Raw genomic sequence first — 25,392 nt, 5'->3', positions numbered from 1 at the left:
CTACATTTTGGCACCGATAAGAATATGTTACCTCTTGTTAGTGATAACTAAAAGTTAAGGTAAAGGTCATTTTTTGCCTAAATTAGGACAAAACTTTGAAGTCTCGTGGTGGTCATAAAATTAATCTTAATACTAAAAACGATTAAACTATCAAAAAGTGTTCCCTTTGAGCTTTCTGTTCCATAGTTGATCGAGGATCTATGCCGACTTTTAACAAAACAGCACAAGGTTATATGTGATGACGTTCACCTCGAATTCTCACATTTCTTCATTTACCTCTGAGTCTGTGAAGTTGGCCACCATATATCCGATCTTAAAAACACTTTAAAAAAATTCGATCGGTCATTTCACACGTGCCAAGGGATGCAGATAAGGGCTGCATGCTAGGTTGCCAGATTTCCGCACTTTCAAAAATCGGATTTTTGGCCACGATTTGGCGCTCCCAGACCATAGTGGGTCGGAGAGCTGGAGACCAATACGTAGACTGACGTAAGAATATAGGCGTTTTGCATTCTCGCGCCTTTTTTTCTGCTTATGCAGTGAGTTTTAGAATTTTCAAATATTTAAAGATGAAAGTGTTTGTAGATTTCATTTTTAATTTTGGGACGAGAATAACTACGGAGCTTCCACTAGAAGAGTTTGAACGAATGAATGCTCGTAAGTTATGATTTAATTCAGTCCCTTAAATTATCGCACGTACAAACCATCTGCAGTTTTTCCATGACTCTTTAGGCATTGCCTCTACGAATGAAAGACGACAAGACGACGATAACGAAAACAAAATGAATAAAGAAACTTAACCTAAAATTGAAGTGTAAACAAAACAGAATCCGGCGGACCATGGCGGACCCAACAACGCGGCGAGACTGGAGAGATTACGTCAATCCTCCGCTTAATTCTCCGAGACTTTCCGCTCCCAGTCCTCCGGAGAGCTCTTATCTCCGAAAATCCATCAGGCCTTCACCGATGTCTCCGCGAATAAAGTTAGGGCCCAGAAATGCAGACAACCTATGAATCTCAATTATCCAGAGCGCTTTACTAATACAATTGTTACGAACCATCGTTTGTAAAGCACGTATATGACTTAGTTTTTGCATAATTTACTCATTCTTGCGGAAGAACGCTCATTTATGTACATTCTTAGCCATCTTGGTTAGAATTGGAATCTGCAGACTGGCAGTGAAATTTTGTGCGTTAGAAGTTGGTTAGAAGGGTGGCTGCACTTTTGGGCCCTAAGCCCTCCATGAAGCGATATGTCCATACTCTCACTATACGGAGTGATCCAAAAGTCCCTTCCACCCCCTCTAACTTTTTACCTAATTGAGGTAAAGATTTGAAACTTGGGGAATGTCCCTAGGTCAAAGGGAGCTGCTTTCTGGCCCCCCTAAAATTTTCAGGGAGCCCCCCTTGGGGGGGCAACGCACCCCAACTTTTAATTTTCAAATGGGAAGACCCCCTTTGTGATAGCTCGTTCGAAAGAGCATAAAAAAAGAAAACTTTTCGCGCAAGCCCGAAGTCAATATCTCAAACCGTTACCAAATGGCGGCCGGTTAAAGTTCAAAATGGCCGAAAATTCACGCAGGTTGTTTGTCGATGGATTTTCGCGAAAATCGGTAACTAGAGGTATTCCGACAAGAGAAAAACGAATTTGACGTTAGATTTTCAAAAAAACCGAAATTTCCAAAATGGCCGCCGGTGGAAATTCAAAATGACCGAAAATTTGTTTTTTTAGAAATCTAAGTTCAAATGTGTTAATCTTATCCCAAAATACCCTAAAATTCCAAGTTTTAGGCGAATCCATCAGCAAAAGACCGAGGTGGCAATTTTCGGCCATTTTGAACCTCAACCGGCGACCATTTTAGAAATTTCGGTTTTTTTTCTAAATCGAACGTCAAATTCGTTTCTCTCATGTCAAAATACCTCTGGATACCGATTTTCGGGAAAATCCATCGACACATGTGAATTTTCGGCCATTTTGAACATTAACCGGCCGCCATTTGGTAACGGTTTGAGATATTGACTTCGGGCTTGCGCGAAAAGTTTTCTTTTTTTATGCTCTTTCGAACGAGCTATCACAAAGGGGGTCTTCCCATTTGAAAATTAAAAGTTGGGGTGCGTTGCCCCCCCAAGGGGGACTCCCTGAAAATTTTAGGGGGGCCAAAAAGTAGCTCCTTTTGACCTAGGGACATCCCCCAAGTTTCAAATCTTTACCTCAATTAGGTAAAAAGTTAGAGGGGGTGGAAGGGACTTTTGGATCACCCTGTATAGGTACTCTAATAGCAGCACGGAGAGCGGAGAGCGTACGGATTTCGCACACGGAGCTCCCGGGAACACTGGGCAACGTCCACTGGAGTAAACGGGAGGGAGGGGGGGGAGAGGTGAGAGTGAAATAAATGTCTGGCCTTATGATTTGATATAAATGTATGACGACAGATTAAATTAAAACTTTAATACAAATAAAGATGAAGTATGCGAAAATATTTCTTCGATAGAGATAGAAATTGCCTTATATACACAGAGACCTTGTACTACAGTTAGATAATGAATCAGAATCGAAAACAAATTTGTTTTGAACGCATTCAACGAGAAAAGGACAATTTAATACCACAAGGTGATGATAATGTGATATAGGGACATATTAATTTCAAACAAAGAAAAGTTTAGTTGAAGAAATTCATCGCAAGTCTGTCCTGTCCAGGGCTTCCAACATAATAATACTGTTTCCTCGAACAACCTATTGACGAAAAAAAGAAAATCAGGTATACTAATAAGATTGCAAAAATGTAAATCATAAGTGAAAACATTAACAGCATTATTTCTATGATTAAAGGTGTTCACGGTACAACACTGATTATGACCGATCAGCAGTCTGATTGTTGAAATTTTTTGTTTGTCGGGACGACATAGATGACATAGGTTAAAAGGTGGAGCGTGATTGGTCGACTATGTCTTATCGCTGCTTTATCGTGCCTTTGTCAGGTGGAACGGACGACGTACTGTCGAGAACTGAAGAGGTGCCGCACACTGAGGTATTTGACCGAAAAACCAGGCCAAAACCTCAATTTTAAAGGCGTCCTTTTAAAGGCCTTCTTCCACCCTCTTTAAACTCCCCGAAAATTGTCATATGATGTGTTAGGTGGTTAAATTGTGCATATTATCACTTAAGAAGTACTTAATGTAAAATATTTTTAAAACTCGTCGATATCTGGTGATAAATAGTTTTGGCCAGCTTTTCAGGTCCAATACCACAGTGTGTGCCGTTAGCTTGTCGTGAGTTCAACCCGACATAGGCACGAAAAAGCTGCGATAAGACATAGCCGACCAATCACGCTTATCCTTTTAACCTATGTCATCTATGTCGTCCCGACAAACAAAAAATTTCAACAATCAGGCTGCAGGAGGGCAACCGCAGATGCGTTTCGGGTCTAATGGGACCCATCAACAGTGCAACATAGCACAGTGGGAAAAACAGCCGATCTAATGCCAAAAATGTCGGAAAATCAGCATCAATGAATATGGCAAAAATTGATATGCATGTGTTTCTGAGAATCTACTGATCAAGAGTCAGCCATGTTCTACTTCATAAAATCGATCTTATCTGCGATAATGGTAAGAAACGCCCCGGTTAGCTCGGTGCTGGTTGAGGACCACCTCAGGGTGGTTACATTCAGTAGCCTCCTGTGATCGTCTGACAATAAGTGCGTCATGTAGTGACTTTTGATTTTTTTTCAACGATGGCTTGCTCACCTAAAAGTAGGGTCCATTTTTTTCTTTCTTACATACGTATATGACTTACAGCAATTTTTGAATGTTAGCCTCTGAAATAGTCAGACATTCAAACTTCTAAAGACTGCATCTTACAACATCCAAGGATACCCAAGGATATATTTAAATCCAGTGAATTGTTATACTATCAAGATCACAAAAATCCTTGGTTGAAACCGGCCTTTCAGAGATTTTTGATCAAAACTTTGTCGAAACATGTGGCTCAGATGGCGGCTTTCGCGGTAAAAATCGAAGGTAGCTAAGTTCAGATGAGTATTCAGCGTTAAAAAACACATAGGAAGCATATGCCAGATAGTTTTTCGCAAAATTATCCAGGTGAAATTATACAGGGTGTCCCACAAGTCCGTAGCCCCCCCCCCCCCCCCCAATGGAACTTTTGAACGGTTAGAGATAGAAAAACGAAACTTTGGGAATGTTTCTATCTTGAAGGGGACCATCTTTTAGAGGGGTTAAAATTTTTGCTCCTCCCTCAAGGGGGGCGGAAGGCCCCCAACTTATTTTTTTCAAATGATAACTCCTATTTGGTGATACATCATTAGACAGAACATAAGAAACTAAGAATTTTGGCGCAAACCGCAGATCAATATCTTAATTTTAGACCGAGTTATAATAGGTCAAAAGTCAAATTTGACCTATTTTCAAAAAATCATAACTCCGGTTCAAATTATCGCAAAGAAAAAATGACACGGGGAAACTCTCCAAATCATAAGCACTTTTAAGTCTAAATCACAGAAATCACTTTAAACTAATTTTAAGGGGGGTTTCGGACCCCCAAATACGTCAGTTTTGGGTTTCCGAAATTTTGGGTAGAGTTCAAAAAAAGAAAAAAAAGAAAGAAAAGAAATAAAGAAATTTCAACGGTTGAATTGATCACCTTGAATTTCGTTTTTTGAACTCTGCCCAAAATTTGGGGACTTGAAAAAGCAATGTTGAAATAACTTTGAACTTATCAAGATAATAGTGAGGCAAAGGTAAGGGAAATTGGCTCAAATCGCGGGAAAATCGTATGACCTTTGAACTGACGTACTTGGGGGTCCGAAACCCCCCTTAAAATTAGTTTTAAATGATTTCTGTGATTTAGACTTAAAAGTGCTTACAATTTTAAGAGTTTCCTCGTTTCATTTTTTCTTTGCGATAATTTGAACCGGAGTTATGATTTTTTGAAAATAGGTCAAATTTGACTTTTGACCTATCATAACTCGGTCTAAAATTAAGATATTGATCTGCGGTTTGCGCCAAAATTCTTAGTTTTTTAAGTTCTTTCTAATGATGTATCACAAGATAGGGGTTATCATTTGAAAAAAATAAGTTGGGGGCCTTCCGCCCCCCTTGAGGGAGGAGCAAAAATTTTAACCCCTCTAAAAGATGGTCCCCTTTAAGATAGAAACATTCCCAAAGTTTCGTTTTTCTATCTCTAACCGTTCAAAAGTTCCATTGGGGGGGGGGGGGGCTACGGACTTGTGGGACACCCTGTATAATTTCACCTGGATAATTTTGCGAAAAACTTTCTAGCATATGCTTCCTATGTGTTTTATAACGCTGAATGCAAATCTGAACTTAGCTACCTTCGATTTTTGCCGCGAAAGCCGCCATCTGAGCCACATGTTTCGACTAAGTTTTGATCAAAAATGTTGATCAAGGAGCAAAAATTTTGAACCCCCTAAAAGATGGTCCCCTTTAAGATAGAAACATTCCTAAAGTTTCGTTTTCCTATCTCTAACCGTTCGAAAGTTACGAGGGGGGGGGGGGGGAGTACGGACTTTTGGGACACCCTGTAGTTTGACTGGACTATAGTCATACTAACTGGGAGTATGTTTTTAATATTACTGATACCAAAGCTGCAATGGACTGCTTTTATTCCGTGCTAGATGATGCCATCTGTAGCTAGTTGAGAACATGCATTTTAAAATCCAACTTTCCAAAGGATCAAACATGATTTAATTTGCTTGCCTCGTCATGGTAAAGAATAGATTCAGTCCAGGAATCAAATGGAAGTTAAGGTAAAAATTAAGAACAAAGTGATTCTTGGCACAGTGAGTCCTTATGACCCTCAGAGTCCCCCCAAAAAGTCCTCACCGATAGCGTGACGGGTATGGGTTTTTTGGTGAAGGGGGGGGGGGGGTGATAAGTGTGGAGACGCACAATGTGGCCACTTTGAAGGGGAAAAAATGGGCATTTTCCAAGTTATGAGGTAAATTGTGATACGTTTTCCGTAAAGGAGCTTAAAAAGTGATTTACCTCCAAGAATTTCAAAGCCACAGCAACATTTTAAAGATAGAAAAATGGCACATCGTCGGAAGAGAACGTTACGAAAAAATGGTGAAATCGCACAATATAACCCCTTCGAAGGGGAGAAAAGGGCATTCAAAAATTGTGTTATTTTTCTCGTAAAGAACTCTAAAAATTGTGTTACCTTTAAAAGTTTCAAAGCTGTAACATCATTTCGGTGGGGGGAAAAATTCTCGAAGTGGCGGAAAAAAGCGACTGTCTAAAATTTTAAGTTCCAGTTGAAATTTTTTACAGATTCATTCACACCATGACACAACTTTCTGGGAGGTTAGACATTTCATTTTCTAAAAGTCGAAAAGTAAGAGCCATCCTTCTACCCCCCCCCCCCCTCTTCACTCTTTCGGATTATTTTTATTTTTTTCACGTAGCCAGTGCTTTGAATCTTGAATCATTTTCATAGTAATGCAATTCTGTTTTGAGAAACAAGGTTGAACACCCCCTCTCAATAAGTGCTTTTTCTACCGATGTTCGAGGGTTCTCCCCCTCGCTTCCCGGACTTGGGCTCGAGACAAGTAGTCAATGAGCTTACGATGAATCGTAACAACAGTTCAGAGTGACATATGTATATAGCAGCATTAGTTGTTGAACAGCCCTGATCAAACTTTCCCTGCAGTATAATCGGCAAAAATATGCCTCGAAATGATGTTAATGGAATTTTAGAGGGCATCGGGGAGCTGTAGAAAATGGACAGAGTCGCATCGCTCCAAATTTTCATGATTATTCAGAAAATGGTGCTATACGTGGTTATACAAGCAACCGTTTTCGTGCGAAGGGCGGAAAACCCATTTTAGGGCACTTACCTTCCCCCCCCCCCTCCCTTCATAAAAAAACCCATACCCGTCACGCTATCTATGAGGACTTTTTTTTTTGGAAGGGGGGACTTTAAAGGTCATAAGGACTCATTATGCCAAAAATCAGCTTTTTCTTAATTTTTACCTTACCTTCCATATTATTCCTGTCGACCGAGCACGCAAATTATATCATAATTGAACCTTTGGGAAGTTGGATTTTATAATGCATTTTCTCAACGAACAACAGATGGCATCATCTAGCACAGAATAAAATCAGTCCATTGCAGCCTTGGTATCAGTAATATTAAAAAAACACTCCCAATTAGTATGACTAGTAAAATTCAGTTCGTTGAAGATGGCCTTTTCAAAAAGGAGTTAGGGGCTCTGGATATTTTTCCTTAGGACTGTTTTTGGGGGACTCAGGGGGTCATAAAGACTCACCACGCCAAATATACGCTTGTTTTTAATTTCTCCTCTTAACTGACCGAATTAAACGAAAACGTGTAAATCCTGGTCTAAATTTCAAAAAGGAAATATACGTACAAACTTTGTCTAATAAGGTTTTAGGACCTCTGTAGTTGTGATCAGGAAATTGGGAAAAATAATAAAAGTAAATAAAAAAGAACTAAAGTCAGCAAGTACCAGGAAAGACATGTAATAAGAAAAATAAAACAAATGCATTTGCTGGTAAAACAGAAACAGTGTCGGTTTGATTTTGTTGAGTAAAAATTATTCAAACAGGATTTTAACGAGAAAGAGCTGTGACCTGGAAATAAAATTTCTTTTTCATATTTCGAAGGACCATCGAAATCCATAAGTCTGAAGTAGATCGGATGATTCCTTGATATATTGCTCAAATCTAACATTTAATATGAAGAAAAGATAAACGATACGTGGAGCTACAAACTTGGCTGGAACATCACGTTTGTGAAAAATAACGGATCAGACGGACATTTTTCGCTAATTTCGGAGCAATGCAGTTTTCCGAATGTGAAGTTCACTGCTTCAGTGAAGCAATATAACAATAACAAAATTTGCCATCGAGGAAACTGGGTCATTCTTTTAATTATGAAAACAAGATGTGGAGTTCTCGGATTATTCGTCTGAATTTCGTTGTTATTTCATTCATGCAATCTTTAAAATTTTACTTACCACCATGCCGATAGAATTTTGACAACCGTCTTTCTTTTCTTCAATTCCTTCATCCACTACTAAATTCATAAAAGGATCAAAACCTCGAAGGATTCCCATGACTCGCCGGCCTCCATTCAATTTTACTGGAAGCGAAAAATGAACAGAAGATAGAATACTTCAATAGGACGAGGAAACAAGGAGATATTTTCAAAACGATTATAATGATACATAATCCGCGACAAGTTTTTCGTAGGTACAATTTAGAAACGATTGAATGAACTACGTTTGAATGTGTCACCAAAACATATCATGGAAGTAGGTAGAACACCCTGCCAAGCTAAAAATACAAATCAAGAGTGGCGGTAGCCACCCTCGGTCGAGAAAAATGACGTCCTACAGAAGTCCCGATAGCAAAGTGGTGGCCGACACTCTTAGACACACGTAACTCCCTTAATCTGAAAATTGATTCGATTTAGAACGGAATTCACAACAAATGGCGGCACGAATTCCAACGATCTTGGTGTCTATGGACGCAGCTAAGTTAGTCGGATGGCGTATGAGGGTCTCATTAAAATCCATTGGGTTTTCAAAAAGTTATGAGCACTTAAGTACCCAAAACTACGAAAATTTTACTTTACTAGGGGCCGTTTGGCGGGAAATTTGAATTTCAGGGTCCTCAGAGAGTTACTCTGATTCCGCGATAACGGTAAACCCTAGACTCGTAAAAGGGGTACCTACCGACTCATCGTATAACCGCGTGTGCCGCGTTTGACTTTATTTTAACATTCAAAATGTTTAAGAAGATAAATTACGTAAAATACGACTAAACTGACTGCCGACCTCCCCGCCATTACCACCTTTCATAACAGATTCCTCGCTTGCACGGTGACCGATTACAATGGAACCTACAAAGGATCATGCTTGAGGATATGAGGATTTCATTTCTACCACATTTAATATGGTTTCAATGCTCGGATAATTCAGCATCGGCAAATAACTTTCAAAAATTTACCTATAATTTTTTGAATTTGGAAAAAAACCGGTAGTGGTTCAATGCTATTGGTTGATTCTGCTCAGGTCCGTTCGAGTTTCAGGAACGAAATTCCCCTCGACGCTACAGTCGCTACCAACCTCCAACCACTACTGCAACTAGTTGTGATTAATGAATAGATTTAATTTTAAAGTTCGATTCATTGTAGATCCCAATTATTATTTACACACTTATATTACGTCCCACTTGTTTTGTTAGAGCCACGTACACTACTTCATTAGTTTCTCTTAAAATGTTCAAGTAATTTCTTCTTACTGAACGATGAGGATTATGAGTGAGGTTAGGTTATGTCTAGCTGGCTGTATCTGACCCGAGCGATAAATGTAATTTACGATGATGGAATTACGGAGTTGTGCCAAAGAATCAGAAGGAAGCAGCATTTACATCCCTATTTGCATTCTCATAAAAAACAGCCCCTACAAATTTCAATACCATTTCGTGCATTTGTACCATACCGGGTGTCCGTAAAGTAACTGAAAAGTGGGTATAATTTTTGAACAAAAAAAGATATAAGGTCGCGGTTTGTGGCATTCTTCATCATCCTGAGGGGGAAATTTTTCGATGGGGGGTTTTTCTTGGTGGACCCCCCTGGGGGGCCCCAAGGGGGGGCAACTTTCAAAATTCAAATAGCAACTCCCATTTTTTTAGATATGGTTAAAAAGAACTTAAAAAGACAAGAAAAATGGCGCACAAAAAATTAAAATCTGATCACTCGTTCAAAAGTTACAGCCGGTCAAAATTTTAAATTGACCACTATTCAGAAAATCACCGTTGAGCTCCAAATTATTGAAAAAACAAAAACAAACCAGGAATGAAAAGTTTGAAAAGTGCCTTTTAGGAAAATGAAAAACAACTGACGTTGTCACAAGTTTAGATGACACTATTTCAAAATAAAATTTCGGAAAATTCAACGTGGCGGCAAATTTGAGGAAACGCGAAAAATGAAAATTCCAGAAAGTGTTATCTTTTAAATACCCTCTAAATTAAGGAAATCAGTGGTATCAACTTTTTTTCCTTTATTTGGCCAAGTAAGAGCAATAATTTGCTGACTTTAAAGTTGTCAAGCGGGACGCCTTCAATCGTTGGAGTATGCGACATCACATGCACAGGATTAAGTGTGCTTTCAAAAAATGAAGCCGATGTGAAAAAGCGCTCCTCCTTTGGGATACTTTAGTAATGTTCAAGGTCCTCATCGTCAAAAAAGAAGAAAAGAAAAATTAAGCAATATTTTTATTATTATTATTTTTTAAAGTGGAAGATCTTATACCTGATGACCTGTTATTCCGACAAAATGTTCAAAGTTATCTTCATTTTGCTGCAAACAATAGTAAAGGAGGTTGTGGAGGTTCCAGGAAGTGAATTATGACATTCATGGGACACTTTCTCCACGCATTTTCTGTTGTTCGATATATTTGGCCCGTAGCAAGCATCTTGAGAACCAAGGATTATCTCGAGGTTACAGGAATCAAGATAGTCCAGGCAATAGAGCTAGAAATAGGAGGTTTGACGGAAAGTTTAGTCGAACTAGCAATTATGGGCTAACTTTATGTTTTTTGGGTCGTAGAATCCGAATTTCGACTTGCCTGACAGATCCGACCCTCCCCCCGGCCGCCATTTTGAAAAAAACGACTAAAATTTACGGTTTTTCCCCATTTTTCGCTCATAACTTTTTTTCTGTTCAAAATATCGAAAATCCCGCCACTTCTGTCGAAAGACGATTAAATTTGCAAGAGATTGGTATTACATATGTACACTTAACGTGAAAATCGCGAGAATGGGAGCGCGAAGAAGGCAGCGGGAGATATCGATCTTGCGCCATCAGATACTTAACACCCTGCATCCCTGCAACCCTTTACGTGTCAGTCATATTAAACAAGCAGTTATTTCAATGTATTATTTTATTAACCCCATTACATAAATGACTGATTACGGATTTAGACAAAATCAAAAATATTTTCAAAATGTGGACATCTTTGATAAGTAGATGAGTTAGTCCAATCGTGGGCGTTTGGCAGCTCGGTGCATCGAAGTTCTAACTTTTGGTGACGGACAGGTGGATGAGCCTGGTTCCCGTCCATAGACATCACGGCCGGCGTTGATCTCTGACTCTAACACAGTAACCAGAATATGAAGCTACAAGTCAGACGAAAAAAAAAGGAAAAGAAAGGAAAGGAAAGAAAAGAAAAGAAAAGGGAAGGAGAGAAAAAGGGGGAAAAAAAGGAACCTAAATTGAAGGAAGATTAACATTTTTGCATTACTAATCCCAAAAAGAAAAAGCATTCTGGTTTACTGTATCAAACAGTCTGGTGTTCATATATGGTGTGTATTTCTGATAATCCTGCAAGTGCAAAACGAGTTGTCTAGGGGCGTGCGGTTGCAGGAAAGGTGGGCTTAAATGCTCAGCATTGTGCATCAACTGCAGTGATACATGCGAAAACATGCCTGAAATTGCTTTAGCGGACTCTGAGGAAGAGGATGATGTTGAAGCTTATGACTTTTTCGACGAGCCAAGTACAGGAGAAGATTTTGAAAGACCTTCCAGAAAGCCCACACCCAGAAATAAACAATGAACCTAAAGGTTTGTTATTTCTTTTACACTGCTCGCTTGTTATCAAAAACTTCTTGCATAGAAAAAATACCATGACAAGCTTTATTAAACAATCAGGTGTTCGTTAGTGACATGTATTCCTGATAATCATTACCAGAAATTTCGGTAAGGATTATCAGAAAAACACACCATATATGAACACCAGACTGCTAGATACAGGAAACCAGAATGCTTTTTCTATTTGGGATTAGTGATGCGAAAATTTTAATCTTCCATCAGTTTAGGTTCCTTTTTTCCCCCTTTTCTTTTCTTTCCTTTCCTTTTCTTTTTTTTTCGTCTGACTTCTAGCTTCATATTCTGGATACTGTGTTAGAGTCGGAGATCAACGCCGGCCGTGATGTCTATGGAGGAGAACCAGGCCCATCCACCTGTCCGTCACTAAAAGTTAGAACTTCGTCTCACCGAGCTACCAAACGCCCACGATTGGACTAACTACCAATCAAACATATCCACATTTTGAAAATATTTTTAATTTTGTCTAAATCCGTAGCCAGTCATTTATGTAATGGGATTAATAAAATACTATATTGAAATAACTGCTTGTTTAATATGACTTACACGTAAAGGGTTGCAGGGATAAAGGGTGTAACGTACGAGGGTCATCCAAACTGTAAGGTTCCTTACCTTGTATCTTCCGAGCGAAGCGAGACAAATCAAATCGGTAAAAAGGCACATATTAGGCATACTCTAAGCTTTAAAACAAACTCAAGTGTTTGAAAATCGGTCAAAGGATTCGCGAGTAAACTTCATTTTACAGAGACAACCTCCTATCGCCGCGTGCCCACCTCCGAGGTGAGGATGCGCGGAGAGTCGATTATTGAAGACTCGGGTTATCGCCTGTATACATCACATCAACAAGGAATTTTAAAGTTTTCATTGAGTAGGCCTTACCTTACTTTTTGACGTAGTCTCCACATCTTTTTTTGACATTTCTGGTATTATTACAGCATCTTCTTGATGCCCTCCGCGTATAGGAGCTTTCGCCTTGACTCTGAAACCAGTCATTGACAGCTATCTGTACCTCTGAATCAGTTGAAAATCGCTTCTATTGTGGAAGTTTTCCCGCTCGGGAACAAATGAAAGTCACATGAAGCTAAAGTAAGAGAGTTTGAAGGATTGGGGGAAAATTTCCCTACGCAAAGCAACTGATTTGGAAGTGCAGATCGCTGTCAATGACTGGTTTTGGAGTCAAGGCGAAAGCTTCTACGCGAAAGGCATCAAGAAGCTGCTGTAATGATACCAGAAATGTCAAAAAAGATGTGGAGACTACGTCATAAAGTAAGGTAAGGCCTACTCAATGAAAACTTTAAAATTCCTTGTTGATGTGATGTATACAGGCGATAACCCGAGTCTTCAATAATCGACTCTCCGCGCATCCTCACCTTGGAGGTGGGCACGCGGCGATAGGAGGTTGTCTCTGTAAAATGAAGTTTACTCGCGAATCCTTTGACCGATTTTCAAACACTTGAGTTTGTTTTAAAGCTTAGAGTATGCCTAATATGTGCTTCTTTACCGATTTGATTTATCTCTTTCCGCTCGGAAGATACAAGGTAGGAAACCTTACTTTTTGGATGACCCTCTTATCTAATGGCGCAAGATCGATATCTCCCGCTGCCTTCTTCGCGCTCCCATTCTCGCGATTTTCACGTTAAGTGTACATATGTATATACCAATCTCTTGCAAATTTAATCGTCTTTCGACAGAAGTGGCGGGATTTTCGATATTTTGAACAGAAAAAAAGTTATGAGCGAAAAATGGGGAAAAACCGTAAATTTTAGTCGTTTTTTTCAAAATGGCGGCCGGGGGGAGGGTCGGATCTGTCAGGCAAGTCGAAATTCGGATTCTACGACCCAAAAAACATAAAGTTAGCCCATAATTGCTAGTTCGACTAAACTTTCCCTCAAAAATCCTCTATTGCCTGGACTAAGAGGTGACTTGGAGTGAAGGATAAACTATAAGCACCTTGAGGGCTCGTTTTGTCACGTTCATCTGCGCCATTACATGTTCCTCGAGATGCATTGCAATTTTCCATTTTCGATAAGTTATTTTTAGTGAAAGAAAACTTGAAATTCACTTCCTGGAACCTCCGACGTGATGATTAATCCAATTTTTGGCATTTTCGGCGCTTCAGGACGATTTTTCTCGAAAATTTGGCAACGTAGGGAAAAGGTACACATCACATTTGTATGTGTTTTTTTACGTTCTTTCCGAAATTGTACACGGTTTCTAGATTAAATTAAGTTTCACACACGTAAACTTGAAAAAAACCCTAAAAATTGGTGAAAATTGGCAACAATGGACCGTTAGGCCTTCTAAAATTCACAGGAAGCCATTTTTATGGCCAGATATGAAAAGTACGTAGAAAAATACATATAGTACACACCCATAGAGGGTGACTAAGGTCGAGAAACATTCAAAAGAGCTGCCTTCAAGTATAAAAAGGCCGCTAAAATCGACATCTCGGTCAATTTTCACATCGTGGGAATCCAGGTACAACTATGATATTTTAATATGTTGTATGAATGGATAAGAGCTGTCATCTGGTACAGTATGAAAAATGTACTCCACTTTCTTGATCCTTAGACGCGGCGCGGCGATTTATCGATTTTTTGCCGTTTTTGACACTTTGGGACCAATTTTCTCGGAAATTTGGCAACATAGGAAAAAATTTTACTAAACATTTTTTATTCATTTTTTTACGTACTTTTCAAAAATGTACACAGTTTTTGGATTAAATTGAGTTTTGAATGTGTTAAATGGAAAAAACCCCTAAAAATGGGCCAAAAATGGCAACAATGGGCCATAAGGCCCCTTAAAATTTATCGGAGGCCTTTAAAAAGGCCAGAAACGAAAAGTACGCAAAAAAATACATAAGAATCATGAGCTGGAAGAGTGATAACAGTCGAAAAAGTCGACGAAAATAATTGTTTTTCGATTCCAGGATTTTGGGTTTGAGGCGCTACTGCGCCCTTGCATGGGCTCCGTTCGGTCTAATATTTGGCACAGAGTCTACCTAAGACTAGTACTTTGAAAATATGAAACATTTAGCAAAATCCAGGTGGGGCCGGAAAAGGCCCAAAACGTTACTCCTCCTTTACAATAGTAATTGCCTAAATCAGAACGCAGTATGATCAAGAGAACTTAGCATACTGATTTCAGATTCGTAAATAGTGTTACCGATCAGATATTTCATCAGATATTACCTAAAATATCGGTTCCTCAAATCGTGAGGTTGAGGCTGTCAATAAGATAATCTCAACTCAGATAATAATCAAGAGTAGAACGGCGTTTTCGGAATTGAAAGCGGAGCAGATATCCTTCTTGCCAACTTGGAGTGCCAGGAATTAGAGAATCACAACTATTCTTGCGTTTTCAATTTTCAGATAGAGAAATGTCAAAAATGTCAACCGCCCCTATCCCATCAGGATATACCATGTTTTTTTTGGCTCACCTAGTTTGTGGGTAAAAATTGCTTAATTTCTCTTTTCTTCTTTTTTGAGGATGAGGACCTTAAACATTACTAAAGTATCCCAAAGGAGGAGCGCTTTTTCACATCGGCTTCATTTTTTGACAGCACACTTACAAGGGGAGTCTACGAAGTGACATCCTTGGATTGGGTTCATTTTGCTTGTACATGAAGAAGAGACAAATCTAAGGTTGACGTATTTTTTTTTAGCCGCCACCTCCCAACCGTTCTCGAGATATCGATTTTTAAAGTAACGATTTTTGCACGTTTCCGCGCGGAGTTCCGGCGAGTCAACTGAGCGCCGGCAAGCTGCACGAAGCGCGTTTCCTATCAGCGCTGCAGACCGGCCGTCGTTATCAACAGTTGCGTGGCCGAGTGGTAGAGTGTTCGCTTACCGTGCTACCGATCGCGGGTTCGAATCCCGCTTCGAACAGTAGCTATTAGGGTACGCCGCAATGCGTTTTTGCAAGTTTTCTTTATTTTTATCACACACCAAGGGGTCCGCCCCCTGGCCGCTGCACGGCCCAACCCCCGGGGCGAAAAGGCGCGCTTCGCGGCAAGCGAAATCATCGAAATCGACCGTTGACGGTTACTGGGTAAATAATTTTAATTGCATGATAAAATGATGTTTCAAATAAAAATTTCCCACCACACAATATTCTTAATGACTTTTTCCTTACTCTGAATTTGCAACCGTCAACGGTCGATTTCGATGATTTCGCTTGCCGCGAAGCGCGCCTTTTCGTCCCGGGGGTTGGGCCGTGCAGCGGCCAGGGGGCGGACCCCTTGGTGTGTGATAAAAATAAAGAAAACTTGCAAAAACGCGTTGCGGCGTACCCTAAAAGCTACTGTTCGAAGCGGGATTCGAACCCGCGATCGATGGCACGGTAGGCGAACACTTTACCACTCGGCCACGCAACTGTTGATAACAACGGCCGGTCTGCAGCGCTGATAGGAAACGCGCTTCGAGCAGCTTGCCGGCGCTCAGTTGACTCGCCGGAACTCCGCGCGGAAACGTGCAAAAATCGTAACTTTAAAAATCGATATCTCGAGAACGGTTGGGAGGTGGCGGCTAAAAAAAAATACGTCAACCTTAGATTTGACTCTTCTTCATGTACAAGCAAAATGAACCCAATCCCAGGATGTCACTTCGTAGACTCCCCTTGTTAATCCTGTGCATGTGATGTCGCATACTCCAACGATTGAAGGCGTCCCGCTTGACAATTTTAAAGTCAGCAAATTATTGCTCTTACTTGGCCAAATAAAGGAATTAAAGGTGATACCTTTGATTTCCTTAAACTAGAGGGTACTTGAAAGATAACAGTTTCTGGAATTTTCATTTTTCGCGTTTCCTCGAATTTGCCGCCACGTTGAATTTTCCAAAATTTTATTTTGAAACAATGCCATCCAAACTTGTGACAACGTCAGTTGTTTTTCCTTGCCTTAAAGGGCAGTTTTCAAACTTTTCATTCCAGGTTTGTTTTTGTTTTTTCGGTAATTTGGAGCTCAATGGTGATTTTTTGAAAAGTGGTCAATTTAAAATTTTGACCAGCTGTAACTTTTGAACGAGTGAACCGATTTTAATTTTATTTGCGTCATTTTTCTTGTCTTTTTAAGTTCTTTTTAACCATGTCTAAAAAAATGGGGGTTGCTATTTGAATTTTGAAAGTTGCCCCCCCTTGGGGCCCCCCAGGGGGGTCCACCAAGAAAAACCCCCCATCGAAAGATTTCCCCTCTGGATGATGAAGAATGCCACAAACCGCGACCTTCTATCTTCTTTTGTTCAAAAATTATACCCACTTTTCAGTTACTTTACGGACACCCGGTATGTAGAGTACAAGCGGAAAGCGCAACGATGGATCGCGATCGGAGAAATATTTTCCTCATGTCACGAATGCTTGTCGTCGCATCTTGCAGAGATGAAGTTTTTTCAGTGGACCCTATTAGTGTTATGAGTTAAGTTTTAAAAGTTACTGGATGTAAGCCTCAAGCCTTCCTACGACATGCTACCTCTTTGTGCTCAGACCGAAGTTCATTCGCTTTAAATTTTGCTATCAGCCTATACGCTCTGAAGTGATTGTGTTTTTTTCAAGTACATGTTATTGGCATGTCCATGTTTTCTACGTGATTAGTCTTGACCTACCTCTTACCATTCTGGTTATACGCGTTGATTAGTTTGTGGCTGTAGTTACCTGGGAAAGCGAGGTACAGTTCTATTTCTTTTCAGTAGAGTTCAATCATAGGCCAACGTAATGTCACTAAATCAGAGATCTTTGACGCTGAGTATTCGCTCAAATTTGGTTTTCTCCGAGTCTCTTTGATTTTGTGTCAGTAGTTGTAAGAAACACCATTTTGCCAGTCAATGTCTAACAAGATCTTTCGTAAAGGGTACGTACTCATCCCATTGGTAATGTAGCATCGCGTCCATGATATTAGACTCCATGCTCAGCTATAAAATGTTCAGTTGCTCATCACGTCCAAGATCTTGGACTCCATGCTCACTTTAATTAGGGATAATTTTTTCGAAAAATCGAGGTGAGCATAGCGTCCAAAAGTGTGGGACGCAGGTATTCTCTGACAATACACGAGCATGGGGTCCAAAAATGTATGAAGACAATTTTTGTGAAATAAAGACGAAACAATGTGTTCTCGAAAAAAATTGCACGTTGCTTAGGTTAGGTTAGGTAAGGTTAGGTCAGGTCAAGTTAGGTTAGGTTAGGTTAGTTTAGTTCAAGCTAGGTTAGTTCAAGTTAGATTAGATAAGCGAATATACGATTTTCTATCATGATGAACTTTAAAACTAAGGGGGGTCTACTTGCTTTTGAACTCCATGCTCAAGCAAAGAAGTGAGAAATTTAGCAATGAGCATGGAGTCCAAGATCTTGGACGAGATGAGCAAGCAAGTATATCACGGGTGAGCATGGAGTCCAATATCTTGGACGCGATGCTACATAATCATTCCATTTTCTTAACTTGAAAAGAGCTCCATTTAAATGAGCTTCATTTTGCTGCATCCATTCCTCCTCTGTCTAGAAGCCAAACAAAATGTATCAACCATCTCCTTGGAAAGCCCAGCCGCCTGATCATTGAAACTATGTTGATACGATACGATAAGACATAGTCCTATCTTAACCTTGCAATGTATCGCAATTCAATGTCGCATCGGGCTGCTTTAAGCTTTCAATAATCGGCCCGCAGAATTATGGTATCCCTAGCAGATTGATTGAGATATCTATAGCGTGTTTCAGGATTAAATACGAATATGGAAAAAGTTGATTCTTTGGGTTAAAGGACGTTTCTGTGGAATAACTTTTTTTTTACAAAAATGCTTTTCCCCGGGGGCCACGACCTCCCAAAGTTGGAGAAAAAAAATCGTCTTTCTAACACTGTGACAATGTTTATCGACCAATATTAATGAAAACTGATGGAATCGGGTATTTTTTGCGGTTTTTTTTCCCCTCTTTTTTCATATTTATTCTCCAAAAAGGGAAGACCTTTCTTTTAAGAGGTGTCGAACTTGAAACTCCAGGGACAAAAATTGGTTTTTGACGGCACCAATAGATTCAGCGTTGAAAAGTGTTGACAAAATGTGTTCGGCGTTTTTTCGCTAGGACTCATTGTTTTCCAGATAATAGGGGCTGAATGAATCGCAGGTGGGCGCGAAGGGGGTGGGGGGTGGCCCCCAGGAAAGCGTTTTTGGAAAAAAAGTTATACCACAAAAACTTCTTTTTTGGACGCAAAGAATCGACCCATTCTGAAATATCAAGATGTTTTGGCTTTGTCCGATGCTTTTTCATCGGATTTATCGGAGGGCGAGCAAACTTTGAACTTCAGAAATAAAATATGAAAGATTCGACACAAGTCCACGAACCTCCTTTCAGGACCGGGAAACAACAATGCATCTCGATGAAAGAGTACATTGACGAAATTTTACGGGCGCGAACCATCCATCCGTAAACCTCAGCGTATGCATCATCTCTTATGTTAGTTTCAAAAGGAGTAGTCGAAAGTATGGGCCAGTAGTTGATTTACGAAAACTCAATGAGAAAATTCAAGCGGAAACTTTTCCTCTAGTGCGGGTAGTAGACGTGTTAAGCTGCCTGAATAGGGCACAGTACATCAGTTGCTTCGACTTGGAGCAAGGATACTTCCAAATTAAACTAGATAATAAGGCATCATCTTATTGTGCGTTTAGCACTTTCAAAAATCAATATGAATGGAGAATTTGCATGCAAATTTTTTATTGCTTCATCTGAAAGTGCTTAAAAAGCTGATTTCACAGTATTTTTTATAATTTTTTTCTGATATGGGAAATAGAGTAAAACTAGATTTAAAAGTGAGAAAATGCATCGCCTAGTGACGTCATCTGGCGACATTTCCCATTGAAACACACGTATTTCAGCAGATTAGATACTTGTGTCATATCTTCTCCAGTAGTTGTTCAATTCATGAACCAAGGGTATCCTCGTGTTCGGTTCACTCAGTAGTTTTCACTTAAACACGAAATTCATCAAACTTCAAACACCTGCAAATTCTCTATTCTGCGTTCTGCCGCAAGGTCTGTCTAACCCTCCGCTTTGGTTCAGCCAGCTGTCGGAAAAAGCTTTTAGTCCAATGTTGTATAGAGGTGTTTTAAACTACATGGATGAAAATACTGAAGGAGGCTTTGCGGGGCATCTACAAAAATTGGAGGAATTCTTCAAACTCTGTAGCCAAGCTAAACTTTTACCAAAACCGAAAAAAAGTCACCTGGCCAAGACAGAATGCGACGCACTCGGTTTTCACATTAGTCAAAACGGAAAATCCGTTTCAAAGGAAAAAACCCTGCCGCTTGCGGCAGGGTTGTTTTTATACAATACATACATCATACACTCACATATATATTTACATACAGGGTGTTTCAGACCACACGTACCAGGCCTTTTAATCGGTTGTTTTAGGTCGTACGAAGTCGGAGACCGCGGGGTTGCATAGGGAATTGACCCCAAGGAATCCGAATTTCTTGGTCCCAAAACCCCCCACCCCCCCTTGGAGGGTAAAGGGGGGTCACGATGCTATAAGTCACGGTTCCCGACCCAATTAAGGATAAATCGCATTAGAATTGAAAAGCACGGAAAATATCACGTGAAATTGACCCCTAAAATCCAAAATCGGCCCATCCAAGGCCCAAAAATGACCGCCTAAAGAGGGGGACAGTACCCCCCTTCATAATTTCTCTTTGGTCTCAAAATTGACGTAGATTCTCCAGAAAAGGACGGTTTCCCAGGTAATCGACCCCGAGAAATCCAAATTTCATGGTCCCGAAGCACCTCTAGCTGGGTGAGTTCAAATAAGCGTCTAATTTGGTGTCCCGAGCTGTTTTAATCGTCATAATCTGAGAAACATGGGCAGATCAAATTTTTTTCTCATTTTTCACACTATTGTTGACTATTACATGCTAAATCCCACTTTATTTGGACTGAAATAAAAATTTAGGAGCACTTTGAATGTGCAAATTGCCTACATTTGTCCCAAATTTACGTGTCCCCCGTGCCTGGTTCTTGACTTTAAATCGATGTTGCAGCATAACTAGAGTGATTATTTAAGAAAACTTTATCGGAGATGATAGGTAATGCTTTTGAATTTGAGAAAAAAAATAGGTCAATTTCTTTTTTGCTCCATCAATAACTTTTTCACTCGCTAGAATCATTGTCCCGAGCAACAGTCAGCAACTGTCAGGAGAGACATGGCAACGATGTAATAAGCTCTTAATGATTGCCGTTACGTTGAAGTTTTTCCAAAAACGACTTTTTTTGTTTCGATTAAATAGTTCAAACGTCGCAGATGGCAAAAATTCTGAAATTCGCAAATTTTTGTGCAAGATTAACGCCATTAACGATGCCAAACAAAATGCTATACAAGATAACTAACAGGGCGTCAAGCATACACACACACACTAATATCAGCTCGTAAAATACTTTCAAAGTGTGCGTTAGGGAAAATTTTCTCTTATTCCGATACTCTAGGATGTGCTACTAAATATTCCGTGAAAAAAAAACACCAAAATTGTTTTTATTGTTAGAGATAAGCGTAAAAAACAGCTTATTCCATCCTGTCCCGTTCCATCCTGTCCCATATGTTTCCATCCTGTCCCAGTGTCCCAGTTTAATGGGACAGAGTGGAAAACTGTTACAACTGAGACTTGCTTGTTTAAGCCCTGTAGGCGCTCTTTTCTACCGATTTAAGTGAAACTTGATACCCGGGGGTATTTTTCAACGGGGAACTCGAATTTTGGTCAAATTTCCGAGATTCGAAAATCTAAGGTGGTGGTCGTGGCTTAAAACACTATCTCGGTGACTAATTAATTGATTTTAATGAAACTGGACCGGAAAACCTTGGTATTAGGAAAAGAAAGGAAATTTCAATAGGGGTGCAATAGGGTTTCTTATGTATCTTAGGCTACGAAATCGAAAAATCCCTGGGTTTTTTCCATCGCGCAAAGATTCTCCCGGAAAATTGACTCTTCTGGAAAAGCTAGATTTTTAAAGAAAATTCCGATTTCTCCGGAAAAATTCCGAACTTTCCCAGGATAAATCGCACTGATACAATGGAGGTAAATGGAGGTGTTCTTCAGGATCAGCGCCGAAAATCTACTCCGAAACCATTGGCAAATCTTCGGAAAATAAAATAAAATAAAATAAAATAAAGTTGAACGGTGTAATTGTTATGTTAATGTAAGTCCTCGAACTTTTCCTGGCTTTATCACCATTACAGCGGGTACACGCCCACTCGAAGTTTTAAAATTCGGTGTTTTTGATCCATTTTGTATTGCAATATTCAAAGAAATAAAAGCTTCTTCTCGTGTGAAACGAAAACAGTGCGCATTTCGATAAACAGACGGAACTGTCTAAAAGACAAGTAGAATAAGCTCCAGATATCTTTCATGACGGATGAATTTTTTCTTAATTTTTTTGGTTCTGCAAGATATGAAAGGGTTACATGTTTTCAATTATGCTTTAATTTAGTGCTTGACGATGCTTTCATGACAATTGTGTTCAATTTTTAATTAAAAGTATTACATGCCACCTCCGAGATGAAAATTTAGGAAATCAGGCAAAATTACGGCACATTTTGGGAAGTGATACACTTGACAGTGGAAATTCGGGTTTAAGCCCAACTATAAAGCTCGACGAGCTACATTTCCTAAGACTACACCTAATGATAGTAAAAATAAAGTTTGGTTAGCCCAAAAATTCAGAAAAAAATTTTGGGAGGAAATAGAACCTGGAATTTGACCCTTATTTGAATTGACCCAGCTGTCCTTGGGGGGTATACGGGGGGGGGGGGGGCAATTTTAAAAATCGGAGCTCCTTTCCGAATTGCAAATAAAAATTGAGTGCATCCAAATTGAGGAGCAGAACAATTTACATCTTAAGGACCCCCTAGAGTTCTAATTCACCCCCCTGAACGGCAGAAAGTAACCCCCTGAAGAGGGAGGCTTCGCCCTCACCAAAAATTTCTCAAGATTCCTCTTTGGTCGCAAAATTGACGTCGATTCTCCAGAAAAAGACGATTACCCTAGACTTCCCAGTAGGGCGGGTAGCGGAGCTCAAGGACCATGAAATTCAGAGTCCTCGGGGTCGATTACCTGGGAAACCTTCTTTTTCTGGAGAATCGACGTCAATTTTGCGACCAAAGAGGAATCTTGAGAAATTTCTGGAGGGGGCGAAGCCCCCCTCCTCAGGAGGTTACTTTCCGCCGTTCAGGGGGGTCACTTAAGATGTAAATTGTTCTGCTCCTCAATTTGGATGCACTCAATTTTTATTTGCAATTCGGAAAGGAGCCCCGATTTTTAAAATTGGGCCCCCCGTTTACCCTCCAAGGATAGCTAAAGGTGCTTCGGGACCATGAAATTTGGATTTCTCGGGGTCGATTACCTGGGAAACCGTCCTTTTCTGGAGAATCTACGTCAATTTTGAGACCAAAGAGAAATTATGAAGGGGGGTACCGTCCCCTTCTTTAGGCGGTCATTTTTGGGCCTTGGATGGGCCGATTATGGATTTTTAGGGGTCAACTTCACGTGATATTTTCCGTGCTTTACAATTCTGATGCGATTTATCCTTAATTGGGTCGGGAACTGTGACTTATAGCATCGTGACCCCCCTTTACCATCCAAATGGGGGTGGGAGGGTTTTGGGACCAAGAAAGTCGGATTCCTTGGGGTCAATTCCCTGTGCAACCCCGCGGTATCCGACTTCGTGCGACCTAAAACAGCCTAGAAAAAGGCCTGGTACGGGTGGTCTGAAACACCCTGTATATGTATAAAGGGTGTCTCACGAAAAAGGAGCCACCTGGAATATCTGGCAAACGGGTTGGAATTTCGAAAAACGGTAAAAGACCTGTTCGTTTATATCGTGGGAGACACTTTTTGACGTATTTTAAATTTTCCCAAACTGCGAAAGGGGCGCGGGGTGCCCCTCCCGTAAATCGCACTTTTCAAATGGCACCCCCGTAATTTTATTTCAGAAATCGATTCTACGCAAAAAAAAGCCACCCTGTCCAAACCGGGTGTAAATCGGACAATTTTCGGACAAAAATGGCCAGACCGCCAATCGCAGATTGGGGCCACCGTTTGGAGTCGGAGACCTAGTTCTAGTTTACATGCCAGCACGAACAATGGAACTATCGAAAAAACTGCGTATTAAATATGATGGTTCTTATGAAAGAGTAGAAAAAATTTCGCGCAGCATGCAGCAGCTACAAGTTAGATACCAAAACGAGAGGTAAAAATAAATATTTGATGTTCCAAGCGGATCGACTTAAAAAGTTTACACTGTGTCGAAACGAATAGCACCTCCATTTCTTCAGTTTTGTATCTTGCCCTCTTAAGTTCTCATTGTACCTCTCTTTAGTCCTTTTATTTTCTCGCCATATTAATAGCATCCGGATTTTTTTTCCCGATGACATCTGACAGCATCTGAAGCTGATTGAAGTTAAAATTTCCTTTTCCTGGTTTTTTCCTCGTGTGTCGGTAGTGATAAGAACAGGACGTACCTGATAGATAAAAATCGAACTTTTAGCTATTGGTACTCAAATGGGTGCAGGACCGGTTAAAACGTCGTCACCGCGATCGCGGACGCGACTTCACTCAACACTAGACATTACGAGAGTTAAGAGCTCAGAGCACCAAATTCGGTCAAGTTCTACACGTCAACTTTTAAAGAGTAGAGAGATGGATGAGGCATGGAGCGACCTTGCGTTGAGAAAAATGCGCGGCGACGAGGACGTCGATTGGTCCGCCTTCGACCAATACGCCTAACCTCAAAGCTAACCTCAACTTCAACAACAACACAAATCCGAAAGCCAGCCGAAGAGAATACTTAAAAACCCCCCAGGATTAAAGGAAGCGAAGGGAGGAGTGCAGCAGGAGCATTATGTACGAGGAGGACGTCATGAGCAAGATGAGCGGCTGGGAAAACATAACCGACCTGAGGGACGATGACGACGCGACGCCGAAACGCGGCCGAGCTCGAGCGGCGAACCGCGATCGTCAACGCGAGCGAGTTAAAGACATTGAATAGAGTAGACCGTTGGAAAAATCAGTTGCGCGCTCGAATTTTCTCAAATTACTCGTTTCTACTTCATTTTTCGGCAAAATGTACATGGACCACATGTTATGAGCATGAAATTTACTATTACTCTGAACAATTTTCGTTTCTGTTCAGTCACTACTGACGGAGAAAGACACTTCATAATTGAAAATATGAGGAAAGTGACCTACGTATCAGACGGATGTTCTTATAATGCGTGCAGCTAGTAAAGATGACGGCGTGGATAAGAAGTGATTTTGTAAAAGGTACAAGAAGGATTCAAAATGAGGTCAATCATATGAATCTAGGGTAAAAACGAGGAATAATGTTGTGTATCGTGCATAAAAGGCATTTATAAGTTACGAGAGAGTTACTTAAAGCTATTGTCCATCTTGATCTAAGAGAAAGATTTGATGGAAAGCTGAAAAAGAGGGGCAACGATTTCGGCTGTTTCAAAGTACCAAGATTTAAGATTATTCCACTGAAATAGGTAAGCTTCTAGCATTATTATCAACTTAATTTGCGAATCGCAACTTAATGTTATTTATTCTGCTCAAAAATTTCAAAATCAATGCTTCAGTCACTTGTTTGTGACTGGCTATCGTGGATACTGTTTATTTTCAGAAAGTATGGGTTTGTAATTGCTCTTAACTCCTTTGCATTTTTAGGCGGCTCTGTGATTAAGTCGCTGCGCTCGA

At 40.2% G+C, this 25,392-nt stretch overlaps 1 protein-coding gene across 1 annotated transcript in view; it reads right to left on the bottom strand.

Moving 5' to 3' along the window:
* Positions 1-2,403: 2,403 nt before the first annotated feature.
* The window catches only part of SNRPG (small nuclear ribonucleoprotein G), a 65,788-nt gene continuing 42,799 nt past the window's right edge, over positions 2,404-25,392 (bottom strand). Inside the window, exons 3-4 of the mRNA XM_019055667.2 lie at positions 8,019-8,143; positions 2,404-2,734 (exon numbers count right to left, since the gene is read on the bottom strand). Of these exons, the coding sequence (XP_018911212.1) occupies positions 2,675-2,734; positions 8,019-8,143 (185 nt within the window). The 3' untranslated portion in view covers positions 2,404-2,674. The remainder of the gene's footprint in view (positions 2,735-8,018; positions 8,144-25,392) is intronic.

Source organism: Bemisia tabaci, chromosome 1, assembly GCF_918797505.1.
Source record: "Bemisia tabaci chromosome 1, PGI_BMITA_v3".
Taxonomy (NCBI): Eukaryota; Metazoa; Arthropoda; class Insecta; order Hemiptera; family Aleyrodidae; genus Bemisia; species Bemisia tabaci.
Note: the sequence above shows the minus strand (reverse complement) of the source record. Positions and strands in the feature narration are given on the sequence as shown.